The 20,602-nt window shown below is 46.1% G+C and overlaps 1 protein-coding gene and 1 pseudogene across 2 annotated transcripts; one reads left to right on the top strand and one right to left on the bottom strand.

Moving 5' to 3' along the window:
• The first annotated feature begins 209 nt into the window (after window positions 1-209).
• Window positions 210-18,275, top strand: SEPT2 (septin 2). 2 transcript variants are annotated; one of them, XM_006902926.1, is made up of 11 exons: window positions 210-239; window positions 2,136-2,256; window positions 4,431-4,517; window positions 5,139-5,262; window positions 5,999-6,133; window positions 6,282-6,399; window positions 9,088-9,189; window positions 10,175-10,320; window positions 15,805-15,888; window positions 16,832-16,889; window positions 18,169-18,275. In XM_006902926.1, exons 1-11 carry the CDS (start codon window positions 231-233, stop codon window positions 18,268-18,270), a joined length of 1,086 nt encoding a protein of 361 aa, XP_006902988.1. In that variant the 5' UTR covers window positions 210-230; the 3' UTR covers window positions 18,271-18,275. The 2 variants fall into 2 exon arrangements, with proteins under 2 accessions (XP_006902988.1, XP_006902987.1); XM_006902925.1 differs by having other exon boundaries at window positions 231-239; window positions 5,106-5,262; window positions 18,169-18,270.
• Window positions 14,737-15,656, bottom strand: LOC102874846 (annotated as a pseudogene).
• Window positions 18,276-20,602: the final 2,327 nt, after the last annotated feature.

The raw sequence follows: 20,602 nt of genomic DNA, 5'->3' as shown, positions 1-20,602 counted from the left end.
TAAATTAAAAAAAAAAAACCAACAGACTCCATGGTACATAACAGCAAATGAGACAGAAGCTCCTGATACTTCTCAGTTACAGGTCAACAGTTTCATGCCAAATGAAACGCATGTGTACACGTACCCATAGTGTACATACATGCACAAGTGTTCATACACATACCCTTTATGCTGCATACGTGTCCACATGTGTGTGTCTCTTTCAACAGGTTGACGAAACTTCACTCAAAATGTCTAAGGTAAGAGATGCTCCTTCATGTGTTTACAGGATAAGAACTGCTTGAGGCTGTTGCACTGCTCATTCTGAATTCCAGTATTTCCTTAATTTATAGGATTTATTCTTTTTCGTTCAGCCAACAGTCATAGAGACCAACAGAGAGAGTACTGAGTTCATTGTCCCGTTGAAGGCTTTGTGTGTTCTATTTTCAGGTCTCCATTTTCTTGTTTCTAAATGCCACCTGGCCTTCTGTAGATCACTGCTAGTAGAGCAAACCCTTGATCATTTACAATTCTCATAGTTTATCATGATAAAATTGATGGGGCTGTTAAACTTGGTCTGTGAGCTCTGAGGTGCACGGGTCACCCCAAAAAGGTTAAAGTGGTAGAACTTGGGGTTAAACTATAGAATTATTGCTGCTCTGTGCATTTTATCTTTTGAGTCACTGCTGTCAGATGTGTAGTTTTAGTTCCCCCTTTTATTTTTTATAGAACTCTCAGCTGTGTGCAGTATGGAACACACATAAACAAAAGGAAATAAAATTAGTTAGGTCTGAAACAAATGGAGTTATCATAAGGTACTAAAATTTTTTTCTAAAGTTATTTGTGTATTAGTACTTTGAAAAAAATTGTTTCCACAGGAAAAGTGATGGTTTCTACATAATGTGTTAAAGAGCATGTGCAGCTAAGTACTGTCCGTGATCACCACTCACTAACTGCTTCATCCTAGCAGCCGTCCATCATGTTTCTGAGGCTATAAATCCGCACCCTTCCACTCCTGTGAAGTAGCAGGTAGAGTTCAACCTCCAGACACATAGCCCTGGAGTTAGCCATGTAGCTTGCCGCCACAGCTGGTGAATTTGAACTGTGTTCCTTCGGGGTTGCCGTGCAGCTGTCCTGCTCCATAGGTTACCTGAGATTGACATTTAGTTCTTCATATCCCGCTTAGCATCTTAGCAATACCCATAAGAAGATAAATCTTTCATTTACTATACTATGTGCTGTTTCAGATCTTAAGAATTTAAGGGATTATGGGAAAGTCAGTTATGTGAAACCACCATTTGGAAATACTCCTGCTAGCATTTGATGGGTATTTGTCTCAAAATTGCATAGTTTTTCTTTTTTTCTTTTAAAAAAGAACAAAAACACAAACCACACTTTCCCATTTTCTGTGACTGTTTTTGAATAGTTATGCAAAGGTACCATTATTTGACCAGTTCCTCTTGGTGGTACAAATGATTAATGTGATTAGCTGTTAACTGAGAGGGAGCAGAAGCTCTCAAAAGCTGAACCCAAATCCTACGGAACTCAGAACAGCTCTGGCACCCCAGGGGCTTCTTAGAGAACAACTGGTAGAACTTCAGCTGACTCACTTTGGGCATAATCCTATCAGGAGGAACTAATCCTTAGAGGAGAGACAGCATGTTGGGCAAGGGAGAGGGTTAGTGAGAGAGAGAGAGATAGAGGGTTAGAGAGAGAGAGAGGGTTAGTGAGAGAGGAAAAAGCCGATGGTGAGGATGGTGCAGCTCAGGGCAAGGCCGCAGCTGTGACTGGTTGGTCTGCTGCCAGTCAGTGTTGACCTGATGGCGGTGAAAATCTAAACCACTCTGTGTGTGTCACAGACCCTAATGCTGCCCAGGTACAGACCCTAGCGATCTCTGTGTGTATCACAGACTTGGCCTTCTTGTTTAAATCTCACTCTGAGTGCTATCGAGTAGGACAGGTCATTGCTGACCTTCCATTGGCTTCTGAGGCTGTAAATCATAATGGGAACTTGTCCTTCTTCCTCCCTCATAGCGGCTGGTGGAGAGGTGTGGTCTCCCATGGGACTCAGCCAGCAGACTTGCTTTTATATTTTCAAAGTACCCGCTAAAACTCTTAATCTTTTTAAAACTCTTAAAACTTTTAATCTCATTTAGCAGCAGCCAGCCCAGTTTATAAATGCAGAAACTCCCGGCTATGTTGGATTTGCAAATCTTCCAAACCAAGTTCACCGAAAATCAGTGAAAAAGGGATTTGAGTTCACACTGATGGTTGTTGGTAAGAAACTAATTTGTCAATTTAATAATGTGTTAGATTTGAAAATAATTCTTGGTAAAGTGTTATGTTGGTAAGTAACATGGGTATTCAACCTTTCCAAACTGTGCCATAAAAGCTATCTCTTAAAGAGGAAAGTCTTTGTTGACAGAGTCAATAGCTTGTGTATCTGAGGAAGAATAATCGCTTGGAAATTCTTGATGAGTAGTGAAGTTCTCTCTCTTCTGCCGTTTTCTTGTTTAAGTGGTAGAAGCTTTTTCTCAGCAGTAGCCTCCTCTGGGTCTTTGCTTCCCAAATCCTGCCGTTTCCTTGTCTCTGCTTTGCTGAGCTGGCTGATCCCTGGGGACGTGTCTCCTCTGCGCACATCCCCTCCATACCACCTGGCGCCTAGAATGTGACAGGGCCTGGGGACTTCTGAAAAGGAGAGGCTCTTGAAGTGGTTTGGGAAGAGAAGCAGCATCCTTCTATCTAATAACTATAAAGATACTACCCCAAATCAGAAAACAGTATCACGCAGCCTAACGACCTAAAATTTGCTTGTTTTACCTTGGGCTTCCAAAATTAGAACTGGAGTTGGATTAAAATCTGAAACTTGTGTCCTTTTGCCTGATGGATTTGAAGGGACTGTCTCTTCTGGCTCGTTTGTATTTTCTGGCGCCCCTTATGCCTGAGGGTGTCGTATGTCTGACGGTGTAAACCAGCCCAGACTTCTCAGCACGGGGGCACTGTAGTGACTTAGGGTACATGTGCATTACGGACTCAAGCACCCTCAGCCGGGATGGAAATGTTAGATAAGGTGTGCTTCCGAGTCTATGTTCAGGTGTCATCTCCTGTGCGCCATAGGCCCTTTGCAGCTGTGTCTCCGGACATAGCTGTTGCTGCCTTGTAAAGAGTAATTGTGTTGGTTTGCTGCCATTGGATTACTGCACTCCTTGAGAGCAGAGGTTTTATATCTAATTACCTGGTCAGGACCTAGATTAGTGGCAGCCACACAGAAAGGTCTCCACAGTTAATGGAGAAGTGACTTTAGAAGGCTCTGCCCGCTGCTGATGGAAAGCCACCCTGCTGGACTAACTCAGCCACTTGGCTTCACAGCCCCTTGCCCTGGGAACATCCAGCAGGCAGTTCTGCTTTGGTCTGTGTCATGTCCCTCTCTGTGTGGCCATTGTCTTCTGATTTCAGCTCCATCTGAGGCTTATAAACCTCCTCGTTCCTGACTCCCCTTTAAGGAGAAGCATGTCATTTGAACCCACCCGCTGCTCCAGGAGCAGGAGGCTCAGTCTCCTCTCATGCGGTTTATTTCCTCTGAAAACCCACTGGGTGGTCACCCTTGAGTCGATTCTGGCTTGATGGCACATAACAACTCCTGTTAGGATTCTCTCAGAAGTAGTACTTCTGCTTTGTCTAGGGAGTGGGCACGGACGTGCGTGAGCAAGTGCATGTTGTGGCCAGTCCATGGCTGACTGTGTCATGAAGCTGGGAAGTGTGCTCAGAATTACCCTGTGCAGGGTGGTCCAGGCAAGGTTACAGAATTAGAACTTCTTGTCAAGGAGAACATCCATACTTACTACTGTTCAGAAGGAAACTAACTTTTTGAACTTTTGTATATTCTTTGAAGTGAAATTTCAAGTGTTCAGTATGTATGCCTACCTAAGTTGCACAGGGGCTCTTGACTATGGACGTGTGAATGCTGCTCCCTAATGGGCTGCCTCACACCCTCCAGCTGAGCTGGCTGGCTAATAGGGAGAAGGGGATGGGCATGTCAACTGCTGAGAGGAGAGGGAGATGTTGGAGTGGAGGAATCTTCATCATCCTGCCCCACCAGCCTGTGCTCCTCACAGCTGTCCTTCAGAGATTTCTGAAGTGGGTGACATTTAAACTGATCTCATAATGGAAAGCATTCTATTTGCCCAAAATAGGACCAACCCCTAAAGTCCAGCTCCCACCTTTATGAAGACGGGATCATGTTCCTGATCCCCTGTGGAGTAGCGACCACAGGTTCAGAGGTCTGCAGGACTGGACTTTGATCAGTCCTGAGACAGAGTGGCAGGAGGACATAAATGACATTGTGAGGTTCTGAGCTGATTCTCAGCCGGTGGGACCCTCAGGAGACCGGAGACCTAGTGGTTACCCATGCCTTGTGAATGTGGTCCTGACAGTGTTTTCATTTCCACTAGGAGAGTCAGGACTAGGAAAGTCGACACTAATCAATAGCCTGTTCCTGACTGACCTCTACCCAGAGAGGGTCATCCCTGGGGCTGCAGGTGAGAACCAACTCTGCTATCACATCCCAGATGCAGTTGTGTAGACACTCCGAGTGTTGTCTCCTCCTGCGAGCAACGTGCACAGCGTGTGCAGCCACAAAGCTGGCTTGTGACCTTCCCCTCTGGCTCACGTTCTCATCTGTAAAATGGGAAGTCTGGTGGGAGGGGCCCCAAGGGGTGCTTTATGCTGTTTACATGATACGGAGAAGGTCGCTCTTGACAGAGACACCAACATTCAGATGTTTGTGAGGTGGACAGATGGCACAGAGTCAGGGCCAGGACAGATGGGGCATGGGTATTCCCAGGGATTGTAGGAGTAACAAAGCGGGGAGAGTTAGGGTCAGGTAGGCTGTTGGCAATAGGGATGAGAACCCCTCACGAAGATTCTGTCCATTTTCACGTGAATTCTTAAGTTAGTTCCTCTTTTTATCAACCCAGAACTGACAGTTTTTTTCCTCTGAGCTTTTTCCTCCCTGACTGGGGTGGTTTTTACATAGGCCTTGTCTTGATTTCTGAAAAGCCAGGTCTGTTTATGAACACGTTTGTAACTGGCAGGTTCTCCTTTTCATGTACTCCCTTGTTCTTGAGCTGTATTCTTCACGGGTTCTGCTGCTTTCACAGAAAAGATTGAGAGGACTGTCCAAATTGAGGCCTCCACTGTGGAGATTGAAGAACGGGGTGTCAAGCTGCGACTGACGGTGGTGGACACACCTGGTTACGGGGACGCCATCAACTGCCGAGACTGGTACGTGCCCCCGGTTGGTGCCTGCCCAGAGTATCCGCCCTTACCTCGCTCCACAGGGTCTGTGCTGCTGCTGAGCGGTACTGGGATTGTGCCGAATGTATGTGGAGCAAGGATGCCTTTCAGTGCCTCCAACGGAGCCCTTTTCTGTAAGGACTTTTCACAAGGAGTGCATTGGGTTTTCCCTCTGAGGACGCTCCAGGGTACGCCGAGTCTTTCTCTGGCTGTGGCCCGTGGGCAGACAGCGCAGATGGAGCTGCTGCCTGCCCTAGGGTCACAGGCAGCCTCCCTGCTGTTGTGCAAGGGCCCCTCGTCTAGCACAGACACTGACCAGTGAACTGCTGCTTCAGATGTGCAGCGTGCATTTTCTCAGCATTCACTGAAGGGAAGAGACATTCTTGTCCTTCTACGTGACAAGTTCCCCCCGTGCCAGGCTGCTCTCCCTGTTGGCCTACACCTCAGTGAGCCCTCCTGATTGCATATTGGGCTTTAGTCCCTTTCTGCTCAGACCCTGGAAGAGGCCACAGCTCTCTCTTCATGTTGTCATCTGTCCCTTCACCCCATCCCATGTTATTCACCAGCCACAGGACTCTCAAGAGACCCAGGACTCTGTTTCCTGCCCTGTCATACAAAGGGGTGATGGGGTCCCACATCTGCTGGAATAGGGAGGAGGCTCACTTTCTGGAGGTGGGGATGCCTGCCTCCTCCTGCACACCCGCCCAGTCACTGTCTCTTTCAGCTTTAAGACCATCATCTCCTACATCGATGAGCAGTTTGAGCGCTACCTGCATGACGAGAGTGGCCTGAACCGGCGGCACATCATCGACAACAGGGTTCACTGCTGCTTCTACTTCATCTCTCCCTTTGGACACGGGTAAGTCATCCCTCCAGGGCCTTGCTTGGAACTTGATTTCATCTTTGCTGTACTGAGGTGTGCGTGTTCCCCAGACTGTTCAGAGGGAAGAATGGAGACCCTGTGTACTCATCTCTCTAAGCATGTGACTTGTGCATGATCTTTTCAGACTGAAGCCCCTGGACGTTGCCTTCATGAAGGCAATCCACAACAAGGTGAACATTGTTCCTGTCATTGCAAAGGCCGACACTCTAACGCTGAAGGAGCGAGAACGCTTGAAGAAGAGAGTGAGTCCTTGGCCTCAGCCTGCCTGCGTGGCAGTGGGTGGAGGGAAGGGCTCGTTCTGAGCTGATGGGTGTCCTTTCTAAAGGCTGTCTGATACTGGATGAACTTGCAGCTGTACCGTTTAAGTGTCAGGGTGTTGCTGCAGTTGTCCCAGACCTGCTGGAGGCTCTGTCAGGAACGTCCCGTAATGGCAGGTGGACGGTGTGAGTGCAGAGCTGTGCTGAAGTACCTGGATTTCTCTAGAAACGTGGCCTCCGTTGGCTCAGGTATTAATTCCTACCTGACTCTGAGTACAACTGCCCTGCTTCCCAGATCTTGAGTGTGAGCTGCCACTGCCTGTCAGCCCGCACGACACTTGGCCAATGTTCCTCAGCCAGCCCACCGTCAGTCAGCGCATTATGCGCCTTTCTAGTGCCTCTGTATCTACTGATTGCTGCTCAGTGCTCTCCCTGTTTGAGGTATGTGTTCACTGAGGAAGTGTAGGTGCGTGCATTTGGATAAACTTGGGCAGTGAGCACTCCTTTCCCTTCAGAGTCACCACTCGTGGCAGTAGACAGTCCCCGGCATGCACTGTGTGGTCATGTGATGAGATTGGACATTAACGTATTTCTGAACCTCCTGATCAGCACTGTGCTGTAATGACCAGCTCGCCACTGAGTTCCCCATCTGGAATTCGTGGGGGTCCCTGGGGTCCCCAAGGCTGAGGACACTGCTTCTGGGATACTGTGATTACGGATGTTCCTCATGGTCTCACCAGCTGCCGTTCAGGCCCATCCTCAGAAACATGGCCAAGTTTCCAAAAAGTGTCTGTTCCAGTTTCTATCTGGTGTCCCAGAAAAAATCCCAGCCGTGTTTCTGGCTTTTGGAAAGCGCTTCTCATCTGAGAGATGGCTATTAATGGTGTCTTTCCTGCCCGAGGCTGCTGGCCCCTTGCAGCAGGGCTGTGATTTGTGTGCTAGCGTGTTGCAGAGCCCACACTCAACTGTCGTGTTGCACTTCTGACCCGACAGCAGGAGCCACCAGTTTCCTGGGAGCCTTTGACCCTGGGAAGCTCTCTGTAAACCCACATAGCTTTTCTGTCTGTGAGGAAAAGTTCACCTTTTACTCCTACTTACGTCCCGTTCTGGGGAAGAGGATGGGTCACCACATCAGGATGTATCACTCCATCTAAGATGCTGGGCTCAACCCGCCTTGGGCTGTTGCTGTGTGACAGGGTCTGCAGTGAAAAGTTCCGCTGTGTGACAGGAAATGTGTGACGGGGTCTGCTGTGTGACGGTGTGCAGTGACAGCGTCTGCTGTATGACAGTGTCTGCCGTGAGCAGAAACTCAGAGCAGACCTCCCATTCATCTCAGTGGCTGCTCCTCCTCCTCCCTTTCATCTGGAGGGGCCTATGCTCCCTGGTGAGAGTTAGATACCTTTACCTTAACCCTGTCACCTCTGGCTTCAGGCACCGATCCACTCCATATATCCTTGCGCTCCATGCCTTGTGGATGGTGAGCTCTTCACAAGGCAGCCTTGTGTGGCCTCTGGCACATGTGCTTTACTGTCCTCACAGTGTCCTTTCTTCCTTTCTACGCTGTCTGAAGTTCACTACCTTCATAGAACACTCATCACATCCACGCTCCTGAGAACAGGCTTCCACTGTCAGGAGCAGCCTGGGGAACAGTTCCACAGGGGGCTGCTTGGACTTGGGGAGAGGACAAGGCAGGTGAGGAATTAGACACAGCTGCATGTGCCTGAATCCCATAGAGTAGAAGTCTCAGGACAGGGGTGTAGAAGAGCAGGACTGGAAGGTCCAGGCCTGGGGAGTCAGGAGTGTGAGAGCCCGCCCTGAGCCGTAGGGAGAGGTGATGTGGCCAGACCAGGAGCTCAGGACAGAAAGCCTGCTGACCGCCAGGACTTCCCGAGTCCCGGCATGGATATGCTCTGTGTCAGCCAGCCGTGTTTGATGATGCAGGGCCTGAAAGATCCCATTCAGAAGGTTTGGCCAGCGAGTGCCTCCTGAGTCAACTACCTTCTGCTGTGTTTTCTGCTCTGTCAGCTGATGCTGTGTGAGCTGGGCCCTGCCCGAGACCTGAGAGCCCAGTGCAACAGTGTGCATTGGGACATAACTCACAAGCACTTGATGGATGATTGGGTAGTTGTGCTGCTTCCAGGGCAGCAGTCCTCCACTGCCAGCTTGTTGCCCACTGAATCAAGTCCAGACCCCTGGGCTGGTGTCAGAAAGCCGTCCATCCTGCAAGTATCATCTCAGATGCTCTTCTGCCCCCATTCCAGCCACTTAGTATCTCCTAGTTCTTCCGCATACCCCAGCGCCCAAAGCCATGCCTTGGTCAGGTGTTTTGGTCCACCTTCCTTGTGAGGTCTTGTCTGCTCTCCAGGTGCTCTGGGCACATCAGCCCTCCTGCCCACAGGATCTCTCCCCACATCTCTACGGCACCATCTTCCTCTGAACAGTAACTTTGGCTGAGGGACTGGAGGTGCTGGTGGTGTTTGTGGTGATCCTGGTGGTCTGCACAGAGGTCACCTCCAAAAGTTGGCTGAATCCATTTCCACGGCTCCTGAGGTCACCTGAACCATCTGAGGGGGATTTAGTTATTATCACTTTCTTTTTGACATTTGAGCAGTTTTGATAAACTCATGAGTTACATTTAAGAAACTAATGCCACTCGTTTTATTATTCTTTCAGATTCTGGATGAAATTGAAGAACATAGCATCAAAATTTATCACTTACCTGATGCAGAGTCAGATGAAGATGAAGATTTTAAAGAACAGACTAGACTTCTCAAGGTGAGAGTGCCGTTTCTGGACCATGACAGGAGCAGCCGCCTTTTCCAGTGTACATGCTCATTAAATAAAGAGTTGTCCCAGCGGCCAATCCTGGGGACAGGTGACCCTTCAAAAGCATTGTTCAGTTAACAGTTCCTGTTCCGCTCCGGTCACATCCATTTCAGTTCGCAGCAGCCCTGCAGGAGAGGGAAGAACTGCCCACCATCCTTGGTGATTAATCTTTACACAAGTAGAGTGCCAGAGCCTTCTGTCTGGGGCATCTCATGGGCTGAAGCCACCATTACCTTAACCACGGTGCCACCTTGGCTCCTCCAGTTACAAGAACATTTTTATTTAAATAAACGACAGATGTGTATTTCTTAACAGCTGTGATGCATTCTGTGAAATAGGATCTTAAATTATTTGGATGCTGTGACTAAAATCCTTTAAGATCCCACTATTGGTTTTTCTTGTTACTGTAGCTGTTGGCAGAGGCCAGAGGAGTAGATTGCGGCTTTGAGGGCAGGACAGGAGTGGAGTAGGGAGCATGCCAGCCCTGAGCCCCTGCCCCCGCAGCTCCTGCCCCTGCCACCTTTGCCCCCACAGCCCCTGCCCCCACAGCCAGGTACCTGGTGAGTGAGGCCTGAACACTGTGTCCTTGGCTTCACCTGCCTGCATGTAACTCTGGTGCTTTAGTTGTCTGCACTTGAGGGCCTTTCAAGTCATTAAGGGGAAATAACAAAAAAAGAGCTATTTTCTCTTTAAAAATAATGTGATGAACGGACATGGTCAGATGTTGTCTGAACAGACGTTAAGCGATGAATACCTGTGTTGGGAAATGATATTGCTGAATTTTATATTGCTGTCATGTGTCCATCTGGCAAATGCAAAATGCTGTGTGTCCTTGTCATTCCAGTTAATCATGGCAGCAGATGGTGACATGCTTAGCATTTGCTAACACTCCGGTTCCCTGATGTGAGGCTTGTCTGCTTGTATCTGTCTATAGGCCAGCATCCCATTTTCAGTGGTTGGATCCAACCAGTTGATTGAAGCCAAAGGCAAGAAGGTTCGAGGCCGACTCTACCCTTGGGGAGTGGTGGAAGTAGAGAACCCAGAGCACAACGACTTCCTGAAGTTGAGGACCATGCTCATGTAAGACATGGGGGCTCGGGCTCACAGGACACCTGGAGTGGGGGGCTTGGGGCTCACCCAAGCCTTGGGATGGAGGGCTCCAGCTCACCTAAGACCTGGGGTCAAGGGCTGGGGGGCCACTCAAGCTCATCTTAAGACCTTAAAGGGCAATGGGGTTTGGGAGGAGGGGTACTTGGGCTAATGTAAGTCACTGGGGTGGGGGATACTCAAGCTCATGTAAGACTCTGAGGTGGAGTACTCCGGCTCATATAAGACCTCAGAGTTGGTGGGCTGGGGCAAGGTCGGTGGGCTAGGGCAGGGTCAGTAGGTTAGGGCAGGGTGTGAAGGTGGTATTCAGCTCAGCAGAAGCTCTTCTCCTGTCTCACTGCCTCTTCCTTATCCTTTGAGTGGCTCTAGCTGCCTAGCCCTACTCTGGCCTCACCTGTGACTGCAGTGTTACTGTCAGACTCACTGGCCTTAGCCTGCCTGGCCTGGAGCTTCATGCCAGACTCCCCCACCCCTGGCCTGTTTGGATACTGAAAGTGCCAGAGCTAAACTGTAACATGGCAGCACCATAGCACACAGATGTCCCAGCTTAGTGAGGAAATTACAGGACATGAAGCTGAATATGGCACATAGCTTCTATGCAGCCAGTGAGCCGCTGTCCTGCTGCATAGCTGTTAGCCTTTGAAGCCTGCTAGTGTCCAGTCCACAGCTGCAGGAAACCTGACTTCAGGTCCAGACCATTGTCTTCTGAAAATCCACTTCACGTTTGTGGCTCGTGAACGAGGAGGCCAAGAGAGTACTTAACATGACAGGAGAGGGTTTTAGTCAGAGTTTTAGATACTAGCTGGTGTAGAGAGATTACTGTTTGAGTTAGTGAGAATTGCTTTGTGTGCTGTTTGTGTCAGTTGGTGTGATTGTTTTAGAAAATTTAAATCCATAAGCTGTTAGCAGTTAGGCTGTCTCAAGAAAAATGAATCTCAGTAAGAGCTGATGGGGCTTCAGACCCTTCAATGCTGGATCCTTGGACAAGGAGTACCGCTGACTATTCCTGAGATGAGCACTGGGTTCAAGGAGGAGTGATTGTCCTCGAGACAAGAGAGGTGACCATTCCTGAGATGAGGGGCTGGCTGGTTCAGATGAGGAACAGGCTCAGAGGTGACCTTATCTGAGACTAGGGGCTGGCTCAGGAGGTGACTGTTCAGAACCCTGAGACATCTCTGTGGTCTTCTCCATCACTTGATACTTATCAGCTCTTAGTGTTCTCAGGGAACAAGTAGTCCTTCAAGTACATGGTTTCCAGTAGTTGCACTGCAAGTGCATTCTGTTTGAGATGTTATGTTCCCTGTACTGCAGAGATTCCAGGGCTCTTGGTACTCTGTGCGGTGGTCCTGGGTAGGCAGGCGGTACCGTGGCCCAGGTCCAACACAGTAGGTTCTTATTCCTGCCCTTGCAGTGTGTTCTTTTTTTTTTTAAGAGTAATTTTTAACACTTTAAATTAGGCAAAGAAAATATATGCAAATGTATTAAAAGAATCATACGCCTTAAAAATGATACATAGCAGTGGTCAAACCTAATGAACTATGGAATGGATTCCAGAATTCAAGGCAAAAAAATCCCTATAGAGAAACATTTCAGGATTCTACCTTCACCGAATCCAGTAAATAAGGCTGCTTTTTTTTTTAATTTAAAATCTTTATTGTTTAATTATCAAAAGTTTTTCTTTCCATAGTAGAATGGCAATGCTGTATCAGTGCATATTCTTTGGAAAAGTCATACCTCAAGTAGCCAGCCTAAAAATCAGAAACAGCACTATGTCAAACTAGTGTATAAGGTAAAACAATGCTGTCAGTACAATCAGTATATGAAAAGAATATGTGGCTGTTAGAAAAAGAGTCTGTGGCCAAGTGAATAAATAGTAGCAGTGCAGTGCACTGACATCATAGAACAGAAAGCGGGAAAGGAACAGAGAACATACTTCCTGCAAAACAATTAAGTCAGTCACAGGCCCAGTGTTCCCAATTGTATCATCAGCTGTCTCACTCATGGGTACCTGAATTTTCCTGCTTCTGTAGCATCACTAGAGTCTAGAACATTAATACAGCAAGCCATTTCAAGCATAATGTGTATATGGTACAGCCACACTCTTAAATCTCATCCTGTCTCCCATTTAACAGCTAAAATAACTACCTGGGTTAGGCAATATAATCTGTGGCTTTAGGCATTGTTAGTAAAAGGCTCAATAAATCTAACATTTGTTCCCATTTTCTTGAGAAATACACTTTTGTAAAACAACAGAAGATAGCTATCATGATTATTCAGTTGTATAAAAGCAAGGAGGATAGAAGGAGAACTGATGCCTTTGAGCTGTGGTGCTGGAGAAGAGTATTGAGAATACCATGGACTGCTAGGAAAAGAAACAGATTTGTCCTGGAAAGGGTTAAACCGGGTGGCTCCTTGGAGGCAAGGATTCTGAGGCTCCATCTAACTTACTTTGGACATGTTGTGAGGAGAGACCGGTCCTTGGAGAGGGACATCATGCTTGGGAGGGTGGAGGGATGGTGCAGGAGAGGAAGGCCCTCTGTGAGGTGGATTGATTCCGTGACTGGGATAATTGGGATGGGAGTGTCGGAGACAGTGTGCTTGGCACAGGACAGAGCGGAGTTTAGGGCTGTTGTACATAGGGTCGCTATGAGTCGCAGGCGACTCGACGGCACATAACAACAACAACAATAACATAAAAGCAAAACAATTTTTTATGTAAGGATAATGAATAAACATACAAAGAAATATTTTTAACAGAATACTGTCAGACTAAGTTGAACATTATCATAATCAGCTCCTGAAAAAAGTACAGGTAAATGTGAGATACACATGATCACTACAGTTTGATCATGCCTGGGTATTGGGAAATTTTTGGTCAGGTTTGTCTCTGAAGCTGTGATACAGCTGGATTTGGCTACTTTGCATTAAGCCACACACCCAAAAAAATGCTTTTTATAACGGAAACTGCTCTATCATGAGGAAATCAAAATCAGAACAGTGAGATATATAGGAAATTTTTCTTAAAATTTTTTTTTCACATGTCGCAGTTTTTATTCCACATGTCAGGTTTTTTTTTCACGTGTCAAAGTTTGTTTTTTCATGTGTCAGAGTTTTTTTCACGTGTCAAAGGTTTTTTTCACTTGCCAAAGTTTTTTTTTTCACGTGTCTTAAATATTCTTATATAGCATATGATATAACCTTAGAAAAACTACAGTTACCATGGTTTAAACTTTAAATTGTTAATGCATGAATAATCTGCAAGACTAACAAGTTTCTTGTTAATCAACACAAGGCCTTGTGGGGAAGGGACACTGAATGTATGGCATAGCAATTATTTTTCAGGTAAGTTAAACACTTTTTATTTTAAGTATTTTTATACTGTATTGGAAACGTTATTATACTTAATATATAAAATGTGTAAAATTAAGTTAAAAGGTAGAATCAGGGGAAGGTTTTCTTGTATATGTGATGCAGACAACTTCTTCTCATCAGTAGTTCCATGTATGTCCGTCCATTTTACCCATGGTAAAACATGAGAGGCTGATAGAAAAGAAAAAATTCCACTTATAAGTAGAAACAGGATTAAAAAAATGGATTTCAGTGGTTTCTTCCCACAATGCAACTCACTAGTGCAACTTTCAACTACAAGAAACATGAAACTATAAATCTCAAAAACTGATTTTCACACTCTTTAACAGTTCTACCAACTGAAAAGAAAAGCACTCCTTTGCAGCAGTTCCATAAAATAATTGTCAATTCACAAAACACCTGCTATTAGTAAAAGCATTAACTCTTTATCGAGGGCATGGGCATTAATAACTTGGCTGCTCTGGGGTATAAATGCAATTATATTTGCACATATATATTTTCTATAAGGTTTGCCAACAATCTCCATGTTTGCATAAAACTGGGAGTGATGTCATCCTGACTGATTGAAAACTTAGTTTTGTAATTTTTTTATAATGGAGGTTAAATAATTTTAAGAGAAAATTTAACCCAATAATACAGCTGACAAAATTCAAATTCCTAACCAATGCAAATAAATTGTTACTACATTTCAGGAACATTTAACATTGCATATTGGTTAAAAACAAACTGAACAAGAAAACATGTATGTACTTAAATTCAGCAGGACACCACAAAAGCATACTATAGTAAGTGTGAAGCCAATCAAGCTTTTCCAAAAGAAAAAAAGCAACCCATAACTTTTTAATCCTTCAGCAGGTCTCTTTGGAAATAGTACACTTACAAAACAAACAAAAAGGGAACACCGATAATACCCCCAAGAGGCTTGCTATACTGTTCAGCATTATTGCCTAAACTCCTCTTTGTATAGATGGTCAACATAAGACAAGAAGTTCATTTTTACAATAGTTCAGCAATTCCTTTTCACCCCTGCTGCGAGCTGAAGTCGTCATTGCTTCCAAAGACCAAGAAAAAGCCTAGTATAGTTGCAAAAATGACCGTGTTTCCTGTGAGAACAAGTGTACAAGTTCCCCAGTTAATCAACTGTGCTCTGGCAAAAACAATAGGAAGTCCAAAAGCTTAGACAACTATGCCTATTGTAAGAAATATGGCAAGTTCCTTACAAGCATTACTTATAGCATCTGTATCATCCACTAATCTTGATATACAGTATGGAATAGGTGAAGGGATGTGAAAAAACAAAGAGGAGCCAGTATTGGTTGCATATTGGAAGGGCACATCCAAGCATCAAAAACATCAGCCCAATTGCTCCTCCAAATGACAAACTAATCAAAGCTTTGATGCCAGCCGTGGTGATGACGTCGCTCCTGGTTCCAGGACCCAAGGAGGTGGTGGTAGTGGCAGCAGTGGCCGCCGGGAGACCGGCGATGCTCAAAGGCTGCTTTTTTATATTCTCTTTTCCTTCTGAGTTCCTCTCCCTTGTTAATGATAGCTGAAGATCGGCACGTGCCACTTCCAGCCTGTACTGACAGTCTAGTCTTCATCCGGGACTCTTGGAAGATCTCCGTCTGCTCCCCCCAATAATCAAAGCTTTATTGAAAAAATTGACACCGAAAGAAATAAGTGCCACACATTTTACCAAAAAATTAAAGGTTACAGTAACTTGGTGGATTAACCAGAATTACTGACTGGCAAGACTTCCTGTGACTGAACAGAAATTCAGAAAGTTGTACAGAGCATTAATTTACTTCCTTTCTGAACATCACTTTTTCTTTGACCAGGTGTCTGGTGACGCTGGTTTTGATTCTGCTCTGCCTCAAGCGAGGATTGGCTAGGATCTCCCGTTGCTGTGTGTTCTTGTGGTAGCAGAGGATGTGCCTCATTTCAGAATTACAGCAGTTTTGTAGCACTTAGCAAGTCTGTCTATGATTTTCATCACGACGTTTCCTCTGCAGGCTTGACTCATTGTCCATGGGGATTGCATGTGGGATCCAGCATGTAGCTCAGTGCCGATGTCCTTTTATCTTTCAGAACTCATATGCAGGATCTCCAGGAGGTGACCCAGGATCTCCACTATGAGAATTTCCGCTCTGAAAGACTCAAGAGAGGCGGCAGGTTATCCTCAATTCTGTGTGGCGTGTCCTCCGAAGTCATATCCTCCTCCTTTGTCCACCCAGCTCAGCCTTCTTATCCTCTGAGAATTGGGTTCTGATTTCCCCTCAAAAGCTATTCCTAGGAACTGCTAAGTAGAAAGCAGATGTAGCTTCCGTAGTCTACACAAAAAGACAGTTGAGAAGGAGAGGCTGGAAACATGGGTGGTGGCCTTCTCAAGAGCATCCCTCTGTCCATAAGTGAGGAGAGATGAGTTTGCTGCTGAGAGCAGGTGTGGTGAAGTGCTCTGAAGCAGCCATCGTTATAGCGAGCGCTTTGTGCCCTCGTTTGCATCAGGCAAAACTCTTACCTCCACTGGAGCTGAGTTAATGCCAATAGTCATAGTCATTGCTTGCAAAGAGCATTTTCTGCCCTAGGTTATCACAGTATTCATGTTTTCATGTTAAAAGTTACTGCACTTTTAATGTGGGAACTTGGCTCTGAAGATTGTATGGTAGCATGGCCAGGACCAATGTCCCTGAGAAAGCGTGACTGCTTGCCTACTCCCCCAGTCACCCTGCTTCCTTCATGGAGACAAGCAGGTCCTGTCCTTCTGAGTTGGGAATGGCCATCGTTCTGTCTGCACAGAAGGCACCAGTCGTGTGTGCAGAACACGGGGCGAGGACCACGGCCATGAGCTACTCGTGGCTGATCTTACGGTGCTTTTCAGAGGGCCTTGCAGTTCCTGCCCTGGGGACACAGACTCAGCACCACCTTAGCATAGGAGAACTTGTGCATTTTTCTTCCCATACTGTGTGTTCTTTTTCACATTCTATTCCCTTCTCACTCATGGCTTATACAAGAGTTTCTTAGGATTGTGAAGTGAAATTTTTCTTTGGGAATCGCCATCTGAAAGAATCAGCTATATTTGTTGCAGTGTTAAATTATCATTTCTTTCAACTTTTAGAAAAGTGGAGAATGAGGACATGAATAAAGACCAGATCTTGCTGGAAAAGGAAGCTGAAGTAAGTTAGAATAGCGTTAGTGTTTTCCCCTCTAAAAAGGTGTCGTTTTTAAGAACGTTGTTTGTGATTAATTTACAAGTTGTTTCTGTGCCTTCATCTATTTAGAAGCCCCATCGTGGGTGTGGCTGCTGTGCTTCATGTTACTGGCGCAGCTGTGCATGGTACAAGAGGTCTGATGTTGGTGGACATTAGAGCTGGCTTGCTGCTGACCAAGAGCCCAGCACTTGGAATCTATCCACTGCTCTGAGGCACATAGGACAGTCAGAGCCCAGAAACCTGATCATGTTGGAATTGATTGGAAGGCAGTGGGGTATTTGTTGGCTTGCTCAGTAATCAAACACATAATACACACAGTGCTTTATGTACATTGTTCCGTTTATTGATGACAGTGAGAACTTAGTAACATAGCTGATGTGTGTAAATTCAAAAGGCAGTTACTTACCTGCACTGACTGTTAGAGAATATTAACTATTTAAGAAGCAACACTGTTGAGCTCCTGGGGGGAAGAAACTTGAAACCTGTTGATGAACATAATAGTAGATTTCAAGAAATAAAAGCTTTCAGATAAGAAGACTCAGTTTAAATATCACAGTTTTCTAAATTAAATGTATTGTAACCCAAACACTGCTGGCAGAGTTGTATGTATGTTCTGTCCCATTTCTTTCTTTTAGAGGAGTTGTTATATGCCGCCAAGTTGCTTGCAACTCATAGCAATACTATGTACAACAGCCCTGAACCCTGCTCTGTTCTGTGCCAACCTTATTGTCTCTGACACACCTACCCCAACCATCCTAGTCAATGAATCAATTCATCTTATTGAAGGTCTTCGTCTCTTGCATTGTCCCTCTACCTTCCCAAGCATGATGTCCCTCTTCAAGGACTGGTCCCTCCTTGCAGCATGCCCACCGTATGTCAGACCAAGCTTCACAGTTGTGCTTGGGAGGGTGGAGAGACAGCACAGGAGAGGAAGACTGATTGATTGAGAAGATGGATTGATTGAGTTGACTAAATTAATGGGAATAGATGTGTCAGAGACAGTAAGGTTGGCACAGGATAGAGTAGGGTTCAGCGCTGTTGTACATGGGATCACTAAGTCAGAAGTGACTCGATGTCACATAACAACAACCATCTACCACCAACTGCCCTTGGCTTATTTGTGAAAGTTTGCCGTGTTTTGGAAAGGCTTAGAGGTTAAAATTTTAGGATTGTAAAGAAGACCAGTAACATATCACATTAAAAGGACAAACTGAACGTGTGCCCCAATTCCCTGTCTCCACAGCTTCGTCGCATGCAAGAGATGATTGCTCGGATGCAGGCACAGATGCAGATGCAGATGCAGTCTGGGGATGGTGACAGCAATGCACATGGGCATCACGTGTGAGGTGAGGGGGGGATATGACTTATGAGATGAAAGGGTACCATGTGTGAGGTGAGGGGGGCATGACTTGTGAGGTTAGATGAGGTGGGGGCACATCACCTGTGAGTAGGGGAGTGTCATTGGTGAGGTGAGGTGAAAGGGCACCACATGTAAGTTAGAGGGGACATAAGTGAGGTGAGATGAGTTAAGAGGGCAGCTGCTCCTCTGCCCACCCACTGAGGTTATCTCCGAGCTCTGTCTTTGAACATACTGCTCCCGCTAAGAATAGGACCCTCTGTGACCAGCTACTGCTGCAGTCTCCGGACGGAGACAGGGTCAAAATGAGGGTTGTTCTCACTCAAAGGAAGAAGGGGACATTTGGTGATTTTTTTTTTAAATTTTATTATTTTTTGTGTGTGTACCAGCAAATCAGATCTGACTAGTATAGAGGAGGAGATTGCACCTCCTTTTCCAGCAGAGCATCTGGTGGATTCGAACTGTGTATCTCTGGGATTACAGTACAGCTTCTTGCTATTAGGTCACCAGAGCTCCCTGGAGATATTTTTTGAGGCCAGCTTTGATAAATTTTTTTCTTTAATTTGAATATTTTTCACATTCTGTAAGCTTACATATCAGATTAAGAAGAGAAAGAAAATTGTTAGTCATAGGAAATTTATGAAAGTTGCAAACCTCTTTTTTGAAGAACAGTGACAAGTTAGTAGCTGATGCAGGTGAAAAAGGAAGGTTAAAAGGGGAGATGGTGCGGTGTCAGTCGGACTGTTTGGACCATTTCCCACCTTTCAGTTTGCCTCAGTGCCCCAGTCTACCCCATGCCACCACTGGTCATCAGTCAGTTAACAGAAATCAGATCTAGCGTGTACTGCTGGGGACTAGAGAGGGCAGGTGTGCACCCCTGTGCACTCTGGCCATCTCCCCAGAAGAAGGCGCAAGGTCAGTTCAAGGTCTGAAAGGGGAGAGCATTTGTAGGTGCTGGGGGGACACAGCCTTCACAGCGTATCAGCTTGCAAATCCAGGACAACCGAGGCAAGTCTCCATGTGAGACCTCATACTGGAGGCATGACGGGAGGTATTGAGTGATGGCAGGAAGTTCTGCCCACACCTGCTGGTAGAATGGGCTCTGTAGGGAGCCAGGTGATTGGAGGCAGCAGCTCCTAACACCAAGGCCTTCCCTGCACCATTCCCCATTTAATACCATGTACACATAGAAAAATACATGCGTACAGTTCAGCAGGTTCTGTTATCTGGGTGCACATTACTTCCTTCAAATCTTGGAGCTATCCTGATGGAGTTATGCCACTTCCACACTTGACTCCTGACAAGGAAACAGTCTGCTGCTAAGAGTGATCTGCCTGGGGTGTAGAACTATCTCAGAGACAGCTGAGCTTGGGCCGGGTGCCCTGTCTCAGCCTACCCTGCCTGTACTGGGCGATGGGAGACTACTCAGGGTAGCTGTGTGAGGTGAGAATGGGCAAGTATTGCTCATTTCCTCAGATCTTGCTGCTTCTCTTTCTGAAATTTTCAATTAGTGAACTATGATAATTTTAGGTACATTAAATTGTTTTCTTCCTGTATTTTTGAGCAGTGTTGGTAACTTCTGAGAGGCAGAGTCTGTACGCCCAGTCTGCTCAGTGTGTGCTCTGTCACTTTCACATAAATGTGCTACCTCTATCGTTGCCCCAGAGAACACTTTCTGTGTGGAAGAGGAGACATTCTGGACGAGCGCAGTGTGGTTCTCCAGGCCATCGGGGAGCGTGCACCACTCGATACAGCAGCAGCGCCCGAGAATGCAGTTTCTTTTTCAACTTTTCGTGTTTCCTTTTTTTTTTTCCCTTTGGTATACAGTAATTTTAACATTTATATTTCATTGATATGTTAATGTTCTTTTATGAAGTGACATTTTCCTTTTTTGTCCTCCTTCCCTAATCCCCGAGCTAGAACTGCTCTCTAGGTCCACATGTAGTCAGGTCAGCCATTGGTTTCTCTGGTTGTAGCTGGCCTGACCAACGGATCAAGCCTGCCCCATTGACATCTAGAAATGGTCAGGTTGGCCTAGAACAGTCCTGGTGGCAGACACACCAGCGTAACTCCCAGGGGAGGACTACAGCTCCCTTACTCTTGGGTTTTGTGCACATCACCTGAAGCCAGTTTTGCTGCCACAGTTCAAGGCTCGGTTCATCCACACAGATGCACCTGTTTACCAATAACATGCAACAGGGTTATCTAATAGGATATGGTGACAATTGAGTGGCTTTTGAACAGAAGGGCTTTAAGGGGTGGATTCTTGCACTGGGTGGCTCAGAGCTGCCATTGCAGAGTGGGTGTCAGTGGCCCTTCA

Source organism: Elephantulus edwardii, unplaced genomic scaffold (assembly GCF_000299155.1).
Source record: "Elephantulus edwardii isolate Elephantulus edwardi_28Jun2011 unplaced genomic scaffold, EleEdw1.0 scaffold00472, whole genome shotgun sequence".
Lineage (NCBI taxonomy): Eukaryota > Metazoa > Chordata > Mammalia > Macroscelidea > Macroscelididae > Elephantulus > Elephantulus edwardii.
This window is presented reverse-complemented; position numbering and strand designations above follow the sequence as displayed.

Coding starts and splice junctions, on each gene's coding strand:
- SEPT2 (XM_006902925.1), top strand. Junction 6,134..6,281: donor ATCTCTCCCTTTGGACACGG/GTAAGTCATCCC, acceptor TGATCTTTTCAG/ACTGAAGCCCCTGGACGTTG. Junction 10,321..15,804: donor AAGTTGAGGACCATGCTCAT/GTAAGACATGGG, acceptor TTTATCTTTCAG/AACTCATATGCAGGATCTCC.